The sequence below is a fragment of the Cornus florida genome, unplaced genomic scaffold (genome assembly GCF_030987335.1).
Source record: "Cornus florida cultivar Cherokee Brave unplaced genomic scaffold, ASM3098733v1 CherokeeBrave_3.0.0_Hap2_Chr07, whole genome shotgun sequence".
In the NCBI taxonomy this organism is placed as follows: domain Eukaryota; kingdom Viridiplantae; phylum Streptophyta; class Magnoliopsida; order Cornales; family Cornaceae; genus Cornus; species Cornus florida.
The window spans coordinates 37,482,358-37,495,419 of NW_026775577.1; the positions used below are offsets into that span (position 1 = coordinate 37,482,358).

The 13,062-nt window shown below is 30.3% G+C and overlaps 1 protein-coding gene across 1 annotated transcript; it reads right to left on the reverse strand.

Annotated features, from left to right (window-relative positions):
- Positions 1-1,157: 1,157 nt before the first annotated feature.
- Positions 1,158-3,303, reverse strand: LOC132316584 (transcription factor bHLH25-like). The gene is made up of 4 exons (XM_059815059.1): positions 3,268-3,303; positions 2,536-3,087; positions 1,523-1,894; positions 1,158-1,232 (listed from the first exon to the last, which is right to left on the reverse strand). The coding sequence occupies exons 1-4, from the start codon at positions 3,301-3,303 to the stop codon at positions 1,158-1,160; spliced, it is 1,035 nt and encodes a 344-aa protein (XP_059671042.1).
- Positions 3,304-13,062: the final 9,759 nt, after the last annotated feature.

Genomic DNA, 13,062 nt, shown 5'->3' on the forward strand with positions numbered 1-13,062 from the left:
AGTAATTCAATCAATCAGAAAAATCAAGCAAGTTGACATATTCACCTCCCTCTAGGTCATTAAAGCATCGTTTCCAACTAAATTAAGCTTCTGCATCGCTTCACTCACAATTTTTATTTAATTTAAAATGATCTCATTTCAGGATCATTCTGATATGCTAGAAAATGTTTATAATTTTGTTATTTAAAAATTGCTCGAGTGAGAAAAAGAATAAAATCTCTCTCTCTATACATATATACATATATATATAAGATCATATTGAAAGTTTCTGTTGCTTAATATTGAGGGGCATTCACAAATAAAAATTGAAAGAGCCACAACATTCGTAGGTACCCCGCATGCCAAACTGTACAGCTAAAAAATTAGAATTTTGGTAGATCACAATCTCTTGTGGGTGCATCAATTACATTATCTGCTAAGAAATATATATAATCATTAATGCCTCCTCCAACAATAGTAACAACTCCATAATCAATTATCTTCCTGGTCTTGATATATGTTGAGGAATATTAATTTCATCAATATCCCTATTAACTAAATAATGAAATATTGTTACATAAAAAAATTGGTGTAGATTGCAATAAAGAACTCTCCAAAGGAAAAATGAAATAAAACATTAATTTCAACTTGGTGCTAATAATAAGAATTTAAAAAATAAATGTTCACAACTTGTCATTTTTATTTAATAGTACAGATTTGCAATCATACAAAGGACAAGAAAAAACCAGGTTACAAAGAGAAATTGAGAGAGAAGAAACTGATTTCTCATTGATTGTCAAACCTCTCAAATAAAACCTCCTATTTAAAACCCTCTTCTAGAAACCCTCCAAAAAAAGCAGTTGGTCACATTAGAGCATGTGTGTGTCATTAAACATGGTCAACCATGCAAAAAATAGACAACACAAAACCCTTATGTGAAAATGAAAACTTCAACCACCAAAAACAAATACATGAGAATAGGAGTTGGTTTAGAGATTGACAGAGATTTATAGGTCATTTTTTTAGGTCAGGAGGTCCCAAAAAGAGGTCTAAACTATGTGAAACCAGTGATTATTAATGTTAGCTAGCTTCCCAAGCTATCTAAAGGAAAGTTAATAATAATAAAACTAGGGACAATAATCAGTGAAGGTACAATTGAAGTATGGTTTATGCATTTGTCACATAAAGCTTCGAAAGGTCGATCGTATTTTTTCCACAAGATCCTTTGCTGTTATGGAGTATTCAACATTCATCTGCAAAAAATTAATGGAGATCGATCAATTAGATCATGTCACTAGAAATAAACCTCTTATGTTTATTATTTTATAGAAAATCTTATCAAAATTATATAATTAAACATAAAATTGTAATAAAATTAGAGCATTAGATAGATTGAAAAGGTACTCTAGAAGAGGAGATATCATTTGATTGATTAGTTAAATTCTTTATGCAACAAAACAATGAGCTATTTCGTATTTTTTTAGTTTTGAACATGCAATGTATCATCTTATAATGTTTTGGCAAATCACAAGTATGAAATTACCTGAGCAATAATGGTTATATCGAGAGAGGAATAGCCAAATGACATGACACTACTATTGATCACAGTTAGATGAAGCTTCTCTATTTCACTTAATGTTTTCATTGCGAGACCATTTTGCTTCTTGCAGTGAATTCTGATGAGCACATTCTTGTCTGAAACTCTTACTTCGATCTCGGGCACTGCTTGGTTGGAGCTTCTATCAAAGTTCTCATCGGATGAGGATGTGTCATCTGAACCAGAAAGCCGAGCTCTCTTTGCAGAAACAACCGACTCCACGTAGTTTTCCTTTGTCTCTTTCTCGAGTGTCTTCTCACGTTCTTGAAGCTGTTTTATGTACTTGATAGCATCTCCAAGGATGGAAGCTTTATCAATCTATATAACAAGCACAGCAATTAACATGATTAGGGATGTGTTACATATAGACATATAAGTATTATTTTAGAGGGCGGGTCTTGGCAGAACGATAAGGTTCACTATGTTCTTCAGACTCCATAAAGGTTGCAGTCTCGTGCATTGGGACTAGCCCATATATAAGTAATTTTCCAAGAATTTTCTCTATTATACCACAGTGAAGTTTAAAATGCTAGAGTATACTTAGAAACTATATGGGATTACTCATTTATTAATCTAACTGACTATTTTTATATGATGGAAGAAGAAAATATTAATGGAAGCAACATTGTTTAATTGGCAACTTCTAAGGCATATGGTTTAAAGTTTCAACCTTCACAAAGCTAAAATTACCAACCAATATGGCTTAATAATCAGGTCTTGTTATGGTTTTAAGTGTTGCTAGCAATGAAAGCTTTGACTGATACCTCTTGTTGGGACAATATTGAAAATGATTTCACATAAGAAATACAAGATACAATCAACAAGATCATGAATTTACCATCGGACCTCTAGCTCGGATGGTATAATGTAGTTGTGAGTAACAGTGTGTGTGTTTGCTTTAACATCCAGGAAAAAAAATTCATGAATTTAAGACATTATGTCCAACAAGAAAAACATACCTTCTTTAGGCCTGGAATGAGGGCTGAAAGAGCTATGAACCGCTGTGCGAGCCTTTCACGGCGCTTTCTCTCTGCCAAAACATGATCTTGAGCTTGTAAAGCATCCCTAGTGGTGTTAACCCTTTTGGCCCCTTTACCTTTTGCTAATGCATCATATGAGTTCTCATATGAAGACTGAGAAATCAACACCATCTGCTCATCCTTTGGCTTCCCAATATTACCGTTGAGATTTCCATACAACTGCTGTGAATGATCTGGTTGTGAATCTGAGTTTCCGAAGGAAATAATGTTGCAGGAAGAAGAAGAAGAAGCCTTTTGAGTTGTTTCTTCTTTGATGCAACTGTTCCAACTTCCTGTCTTGAGCATTTTGGCAGCCGGTTTCTCGGTCGCCACCACCATATGAGAAGTTTCATGGGGTGTGCTCTTGAAATCAAGATATGGGTAGCAAGTGTAGCTTTGTGAAGAGAAAGGCTCAAAAATGAAGTCATCAAGTGAGTGATCAAAAGAGGTGGTCATCTGGCATTGACTCATAGGGCTTGGAGCTTCCATTACCTAAAAATTGGTAGAAAATTTACATAAAAGTGAAACTAATTAATAATAAAAAAAAATGGCATCAACCCAATTCTCTCTTTATATTGAAACTAATTTACCCAATTCTCTCTTTATATGTCCATATATCAATTGCAATTCTTACTAAATACAAATATATATATATATATATATTAACCTTACCAGTTCAGATAACCATTTGCTGGATGAAATTTCCATTGGTGCAGCTTCTTTATTCACTTGGATATAAAGAGGATATATCTATGATCCTAGAAATTAAAACACCCAAAGTTAATATTGAAGGCAACAGGAATGCAAATCATCTATAAATGGGGAAATCCTAACTGTGTGTGAGTGTGTGTTTTTCATTTTTCTTCTTCTGTTGAATCTATAATAAAGAAGTGATAGCTGATATACTTATGAGCTTCGTAAGTGTGTATCAAACATGAAAACAGATTTGGAATAAAAAGGAAATAAGTTTCAAAAGACTTGAATATATAATCAAAATAGCAGATCAGACTGAGATCTGTATGTTCCAAATATATTATTGATTGAGAAAATTAATTACCATCTTCTAAAACCACAAGAACAAAATCCCATTTTGAAGGGCAACCATAGAGTGAAAAGATCATTAAAGAAGACAGATGATAGTACCTTCAAAGAAGACAGATAGAGATCGATAGAGAGAGAGGGTTTAATTTCTTTTTCCAAATGACTTCAAGAAGTAGTATATGCTTATATAGAGATGTGTTAGTCGTACCTCTTATTATTATATTGGCACGTGTGAAAAGTTCCTTTCTTTGTCACTGTTCAAATGGAGGCCTCTCTCCCTCTCCGTGTACGTGTATTTTGGTGTGTGTGTGTGTGTGTTTTTTTTTTTTTTTTTTTAAATCACTGTGTGTGTGTGTGTGTGTATTTTGGTGCTCTCTCTGGTGTGTATTTGGTGTGTTGGTTTCTACTAATGTATGTATTCTTTGGGTCAGAAAATGGTGGCTCTCTGACCATGACATGGAAGATGGTACATCCCAAATTACGCGGACGGTCAAAAGATTGTTCCTCCATTATTCAAATCGTTCACTTCGACACTTCACTATTTTTATATTATATGTTCGAGAATTATAAAATGATATTATATTATCTTAAGAAGAAAATATAAAATAAAGCTTTTGTTATTATTATTATTATTTTTTTTTACAACAAAACATGATATTAAAATTTAAAACAAAATTAAGAAGATATATGTGAAATTTAATTTATAAAGATGGAGGAGATTGACTTAATTTCTTTTGAAAATCTAAAAAGATATGAGTAAGGGTTAGTCACGTAGAAGACATGAATAATAATAATTATCAATATCAAAAGATTGTTCCTTCAATAAAGTGAATGCTAGTCGTACCATCTCACATTGGTATGTACACCAATATCAAAATGAGTTATTCGTCCCTATCTCATTATAAGAGTAAGAAATAACTCTAGTCATTCTCTCATTAACTCAAAAGAGTTAAGCATATGTCGTCTTTTTTTTTTTTTTACTTGTAAGTGAAAATATGCACCATCCTTTCTTTGAAAAGAGAAAGATTTCCTCCTAGTTCCTCTTTTGCATTTGAGAAGGCAATGGACTCAAAACTCCATAGAAGAATAAGAAAACCATGTCTGCTTCTTAGAATTCGAGGAGACAACTCCATCGATCTCCTGGGCAAAACTACAAGCAGAAATTAACTTTGACTAATCTGAATTCAAGTCGAATTTGCATCGTGTACAAGCATAGAAGAATTCTTTCCATATCTCAAGACTTAATTCAAAGCATTCCAATAAGCTTCCCAACTGTAAAGGCTATGTTTACAATTGATATGATTGTCAATTATTTGAGAATACTCAAGTTGAGCTGAATTGCCGCCATCATTGAACAATAGCATTAAGCTAGAATCACATGGAATGTGATTTTTCTTCTTGCTAGAATTCCATCTTTATCTCAATTATGATGATCATCGTGAGGATGTACTCAATAGCCTAAGAACATGGAAGAAGAATTCCCTTTACCCTTTCTTTTGTTAAAGCATGAACCATCCACGTATATATGAACCAATTTAAAACTTAATTGTGTAGGGGAAATGAACCAAAATAATTAGAATTCATATATATTTTCAAATACACTCTAAAAATATTTTGAAACATTTTCCAACACTTTAGACATCAAAAATTACCAATTACAAAGTTTTATCTCAGAGCTTCAACTTCTTCAATAGGTTGGTCATAGAATTTAATGAACCTTTTTTTTTTTTTTTTTTTTTTTTTTTTTTTTTTCCTTCAATCTGATTCTTTAATATTATGCTTAGTTGCGAAACAATGTTAAATAACTAAAAAAAAATTAACCCATAAATTTTTGTATTTGTATTTTCATTTTCTCCTCCTTCAATTATGATTTAGACATTTTCATGTAATGGTCATTATGATTGTAAGGGGGAGGCATATGGGACATTGATATCCGCCTTATGACTTTAGTTATAAAGTGATATAGAGTTTAAACAAAAATGACCCACTAACAGTCTAATTTGTTACTGTCTCCAATAATTATGAAAAAATAGAGATTAAGTTCTTAATTACTAAACTAAGATAACTATCAAATTTTAATCAGTCTGAATCAATTAATATTTAAAAAAAAAAAAAAATCCAAAATTTTCAACAATTTCCTATAACAATAAAAAAAAAATAAAAAAAAGAAGAAGAAAAAACATAAACATGTACCACAAGTAGAGCAAGTGAGTATTAGTTGTTTAATCGTTTCTAATTAACAAAGGACATGTCTTTATGAGTCACTAAGAACTCATCGATTTACACCAGAACAATTCATTAAAATGTCAGAACATATCTCTCAAGCAGAAAATAAAAAGAATGAGAAGTACCCTTAATATTTTATTAACTCTACAATTAGAGCGTATATAAATGTGATATTGAGGTAAATTTTTGTTTTGTTTTAAAAGTTCTCACAGTTACTCACATTGAGGTTCGAACTCCTCTCCTCTTTCCTGATTATATCATTATAGTAATGACTCATTGGTATATATATGGAGGGAAACTCTTAATATGAGTAGGGGTGGTGATACATGTGATATAGATTATGACTCACAAACATGAATGGTCATCCTTAATATGACGACGCTATTTTATTAAATAAGTACATATAATATAGATTATGACTCACAAACATGAATGGTCATCCTTAATATAACGATATTTTATTAAATAAGTACATATAAACCTACCTATTTAATAATTATGTTAGAAATCCTTAACACTAACTCAAATATTCAAAATAAGAAAAAAAATTATAAGATGTAATTAAGATTTATATTGAAATGACTTAACTGTCCATAATAATTGAATTTAAACAGGTAACATATTACATATGTCATATTTACGATTATGATATGTTGATTTAAACCGGTCATAAACAGATTGAACCTCTCAACACTAACTCGACACGGTTAAGTAAACGGGTTAATTGTGTCAACCCATTTATGACTTAAACTTGTTTAAAATCAATTCAAACGCTTATTTTGTGTCGTGTTCAAATCGTGTTGATAGATCATTTTATAATTTGTCAAATATGGATGCATGTCTTGATTGATCTACTTTTTAGTATATAATAAATGAACCATGAACCATGAACCCTTTTTAGACGCGTACAAGTAGTTTTAATTTGAAGTCTTCGATTGAGTTTGGAAAATACACAAGTTTAATATACTATGAAGTTAAATTGCGATGATTAGGGAAGAAGATTGTGATATATACCGCATGATAAACATGTTTTATTATTTATATATATATATCAGCACGACATACTAGTCTTCAGGAATGGGGAAGTTTTGTCGTATGTATAATTTTATTTCCTTCATCTTTATTCATCTTATTCAGATAAAAAAAAACTTTATTCATCTTAGTTGGCACCTAATCGTAATAGATGCATAGCTCACCTAAATGCCCTTTGTCAATAAATAGTACCACCTGTATCACATCTATACAACTTTTCAGTTATTAGATGTATATATTTCCGTCTTATAAAAAGTGTCACTTTTAAAAAAACGTGACTCTTACAAATTGAACTGATACGGTTCTTAAAATATAATACTATTTTAAAAAATGATAAGTGAACCGAACCAAACACTCGAATTAGAGGTCGAATTTAACGTGGCTTATCCACGTCTGGTTATTTTCTAATATCGTACTACTTCGTTTCTCTCTCCTCTGTTACTCTTCGTTTCTCTCTCATCTTTTCTAGCTTCCTTCTCGGTTATTCTTTCTCTATTATTCTGGTTCTATTACGTTTTGATTTATTCAATTTTTCGTTTTGATTTCTCAAAATTGAAGATAAACATATAAAACCATTAAAAATTCTTCCAAAACAATATGCACAAACCAAAAAAAGAAATTTTTAAGAAGATTCATCATTTTCTCTTCTCTTAGTTAATTTTATTTTTTTATTATTATTTTTTTTGTAAATAAACAAATTTGTTTTCTTTTCACGTATATATTCATTCTGTAAGAGAATAAATGTTTCTTGTAATGGAAACTCTTGTGCATGACCACCAGATTTTGAGAGAGAGAAAATGTGAGAAAAATTGATGAAGGAAGAGAGAGGAAAAGTGAGAAAAATTGATGAAGGACGAACAACCAGATGATCCAGATTGAGAGAGGAGAGAGAAAAAAAAAAAAGATAGAGAGAGAAAGGGAAAGTGGGGAGAGAAAGTGAAAGAAATAATAAAAAATTATTTCACGCATAATTAGTCTGACGTGGCAAGTTCGGCATTTTTTCGAGAAAAAGTTTCGGTTTCTCTATCATTGCTCTATTATTTTTGGAACAGAGGTAGTACTTTGATATGTAAGGTTACGTGCTATGTAACTTACAAAAAAAAAAAAAAAAAAAAAAAAAAAACAAATGGTGAGAATCAAAAGGTTTCTAGCACAAAAGTGATCTAAGCAATCATATATTTTTTTAAACCATACTTTTAGTAAACAAATGGTGACAATCAAAAGGTTTCTAGCACAAAAGTGATCTAAGCAATCATATATTTTTTTAAACCATACTTTTAGTAGAGGCAGGGTAGGCAAAAAAAAAATAAAAGGTGACTTTTTCATATCATAATGTGTAATATATTAATTATTAAATAATAATTAATTAAAAATCATCCTTCTTATTTTTGGAGATACAAACTTACTAACTAAATTTTTATATTTAATTGTGGTTAAATCTAATTGGACCATTTTCTACTAAGAAATATTTTTTCCAAGATCATATATATTTGTAGGAATAGTCTTAGAATATGATTTTCGATTACTTGTTTCACATTCTTCCAATTCTTTTTGTTGTTCTTGATTATTATTGTGAATCAAGTCACGAGTATTTTTTTCTTTCACTATTGTATAACCTTTAATTCTTTTAGATGATTTGATTGTTCATTTGCTGAACTTTCACCTAAATTTTTTGTTATGTTTTAATTATTAGTTATAACAAATTTATCAATAACTCCTTTTTGAGATTGAATTAGTTTATCTATCCTTCTCTTTTATTTTTTTAAAGTTTTTCAAATCTGGATTCATACTTTCTAGCAGACATATTAAAAAATATGGGTAAAAATAGTCACTAAGACTCACAACTCACAAACAAATATACAAATATATGAAAGATATAGATATACATAAATTTATAATAAAAAATTTAGTAAAACTAAAAAATAATTAAAGAAAAAGAACAATATAACTTGATTTAGAAAGCCCAATTCAATGCTGCTGCAAATTCTTCAATAAAAGAAAAATGCGTTCAAATTGAGATTTGAGACTAATGAATATTGAGTCAAGAAAAAAGAAATTGATAAAGTTGTAAAAAGAGAGCACTAAGAAGGGAGATCATGACTTGTAACTCATAAGTAATTTGTTGAGTTTGCTGAGAGAGGAGAGAAATCAAGAGGATTAGGAATAATAAAAAATAAATAAAATAAAAATCTAGAAGAAGAGAATATGGAAAGTTTCTTACTTCTCCATACAATAGCTAAATATTTATTGTGGTGCAACTTACCGAAAAATTAAATATATATAGTGCTGGTATAAAAAAAAACGTGTATAAGATAGACAAAGAAATAAAATATTAATGAGATATTTTAGAAGATAAATAATTTCTCTCTTTGTTAAAATTTAATGAAAAGGCAAAAAAAGAATAGTTATTTTAGGTTATAAATTTTTTAGAATTAATGTTCAATAAGGAAACAATTATAATATATCAAATACAAGACAATTATAATATTTTGGAGTCTTTTTATTGGCTGGGGTTTTAGGTAGCCGCTTAACTCGCCTAAGACTTGAGCCGCCCTGAGTAGAGGTAACCTCTTAGATTTGCAATCCCTTGTATATGAATGACTTAAATGACTTAGGATGCGTACCATTATTATTATTTTGATAGAGTTGAGGTCATGATACTTTTAAAAAAAATGAGGTTTTAACTTAAAATGCTGATGTAAATGTTCAATATCCAAAATACTCTTATTATTTTTAGGTACCATTTTTATTTTGAATATAGATGTACTATTTTAATGCACATAAGTATTACTTTTTGTTTTTTGTGCACCAATGTATCATTTTTTGTATAATACAAAAAGTGGTATGTGATGATATGGTCTGCACACAAAAAATGATATCTGCGTGCAATTTTTTTTATTTTTTTATTTTTGAAAAGTAAAGTTTAATTTAATGCAATAGAAAAATTACAATAGTATGAGGGAGACTATGGGGAAAATACAATTCTGGCCCAAAAGCCAGCCCAACCCAAATCAGTAGTAATCCCAAACAGCTACAAACAACCTCCGAAGGAGGGAACAAGACTTAGAAGAGCCGAGTCAACAATTCGGTAAACAACAGTTGATGCAGCAAGGTGGAAATTCCACCGTTTCCAACTAATCTGGTGGTTTGGGAGGAGGTCGAAGGACTGTGTTTGGGATTTCCCCATTTTTGTATCTAGAGGCACTTGTGCATGAAAATGATACCTCTATGTCGAAGATAAAATAGTACCTAAAAATAATAATAATAGTTTAAACAAATAAACAATATTTTTTTTATGTTTACGTCAACATTTTGATTAACTTTATTATTATTATTTTTTTTCAAACATCATTGATTTTGATTCATACCACCATATGTATGTGTAATAATCCATCATTTTCAAAACAACTCTCACGCACACAGAGCCAGGCTGATAAGTCAATGGAAAGGAGCATCCTAACCTTAGAAAAACCATTTTTCCCACATAATACACAAGGTTAACAAAATGATGTTTGGGGTTTTGATATGTCAATGGTCATTGGACGTTTTAGGAAGTGAACACTCTTCTGATAGTACAGTAATAGCTCATCCAATCATCAGCATGACGCCTCTGTCCTCTAGATCACTTAAAAAAGAGCTTAATTAAAGTACCACTATTCCTACAAATTACAATAAATAAATAAATAAATAAATAAAGAAAAAAAGAAAAAGGGAGAGAGCTAAAAATTAATCACCAAACTAAAATAAATATCAAAAATAAAAAATATGGATCCGTTTAAACCTCAAACAAATTTTTTTTTAAAAAATATTCAGGGGCATATTGAATATCAAGAAATAAAATATTTTTTTCCAACTAACAATGCATCAAGACAGCTAATAAGCTAATCGAAAAATAGAGGTGTAGTAATTGCACAATATTAATCATGATTTAAATATTATGTTATTAGTTGCGAAAAAATCCAACAAAGAAAAGTTTAAAAACAGAAAATACAGACACTAAACTCATAAAATTGCAATAATAAATATAAAGAAGAAAAAAGGGGGAAAAAGAATAAGAAGAGAGAAAAATTACTACACATATATCATACATGAGAGCTAGAAGAACTCAAGCTCTCTGTTGTGGCAGCGATGGATATTGGCAATCTCAATCAGCCTGCAACCCAGTCATAAGACCTCAAAACTCTAGTTGAATAATAGTAGATTTTTAATATATATATATATATACATATATATATATATATATACTTATTTATTTATATTGACAAACCTACAATAAGTTTAACGTATGAAAATCAACATCTACGAGACTACAGAATTACAAATGAATTGACTATTTGGTGCGAATTTATAAATTACATCATTAAATAAGTAAATTTATAATAAATTATTGTTGTTTTCATTACAACATTTGAAAAACGCGTTTCTCTATTTGGAAGCTATACAAGTTGACGGTGATTGTGAGTTGCGAGAGAGATTCCATTTATAACCAACCAGATACTTGTGTTTGAGTATGTAGCCTCACCAGACACGTACTATGTGAGTTGGTACTTCTTATTATTATTGTTATTATTATTATTATTTATTATTAAAGATCTTGTATATAAAATTTTCAAGTTTTGCTTTCATGTTCAAAAGACATCTGAAATTTGAAAATACTTTACTGTAATTTAGTAAGTAGAGATGTCACAATCACAAGATTATAAGCCAATCATCGTCTCATTTCTTAATTAGACGCAATTGGGAGTGCGAATGAAGACGAACAACATGTCTCCACTTTAAAAAGGTAAATAAAATTTGTGACTTCCAATAAGTTTTTGTGCTAATATATGCTCACATATGATTAATTTGGTCTCTAATTAATTCACTTAGATTGAAGTGTTCTATAAATAATGGTTAATGCAAATCTCAAATGCTCCCTGTTGGGAAAACTTGCAAACAAACAATCGAGAAGAAAAACATTCATGCAAGATAATATAAAAGTTACGTTGTTTTGCAAAATAGTTTTGCCTACTACAGAATATTTTTACTATCCATAATGATTGATTTTATAAAAGAGTTCTCTTAGATCCGTGTTATTTTTTTTGTCAAATTATCTCTCGCACACAACATCACTCACACTTTTGGATTGATACAAAATCTAGTATTTCTAGACAAACAACTTGCTCAACAAGTCTATAGCCTTTTGAAAAGAAAATCTCAGTATCGACCCTCAAAGCTAATACAGTTTCGATTGATCGGGGATCTTCCTCGCTTTGATCAAAACTAACCTTGCATTGACAAGTTGCTGTTGTAGTTTTGTGGAGTCTGATTAGTTTTTAGAAAGATGTAATTATATTAAAATTTCAAGACTGCTAAATTTTAGGGGAAATTCAGTTTTTTAATCTGTTTAACTTCTTTATTGGTTTTGGATTCTACAAAAAGTAATTTCTTGTACGACAAATTATTTGGGACTATATATATCAACTCTAATAAGATCTTTGTGGTAAAAATAGAGAGAAGAAAAAAAGTAAGGATCAGCATATGTGTTGTGTGATTAATTAATTTGTGCCAATAGAAGAGAGAGCAATTGAGAGAAAATTCTTCATTGTAATTCTTCATCTTCTTCATAGGGAATTTGTTTGGTGTGCTCTATGGACGTAGTCCTAAGATTTGGGTGAATTATGTATATCTTGTGTTCTTGTGTGTGATTTTTTTTTTTATTCTTTGTGATTGTTTGTTTATTTCTTGAACAACGTTGTTTATTTTGCGTTTCCGCCATAACAACTGGTATCAAATCCAGTTGATTGTGCAGAGCAACTCCAACAGCTAGTATCAAAGCTTTTGGTTGAGAACCTAGGACACAAAAGGTGTTCGATGAAATTCTAAAAGTCTTTCGATTAGATCTATCCGTTTGAGTGAGAGTAATGGCATCAAAAGATATGACATCCACATCTATGATGGAGAAGTTCGATGGCACAAACTTCGATTTCTAGAAGATGCAAATTGAAGATCTCTTGTTTTAGAAAAATCTGTATCACCTTTTGGGAGAGAAGCCAAAGGATTCAAAGGATGCATAATGGGAATTACTTGATAAGAAGGTTCTTGGCATCGTTAGATTGACATTGTCAAAGTTAGTCGCCTTCAACATCAAGAACCAGAAGACGACAAAGTCTCTCATGGCAGCCCTTT

Coding starts and splice junctions, on each gene's coding strand:
- LOC132316584 (XM_059815059.1), bottom strand. CDS start 3,303: ATGGAAATTTCATCCAGCAAATGGTTATCTGAACTG. Junction 3,088..3,267: donor GCAAATGGTTATCTGAACTG/GTAAGGTTAATA, acceptor ACCAATTTTTAG/GTAATGGAAGCTCCAAGCCC. Junction 1,895..2,535: donor TCATTCCAGGCCTAAAGAAG/GTATGTTTTTCT, acceptor CTTGTTATATAG/ATTGATAAAGCTTCCATCCT.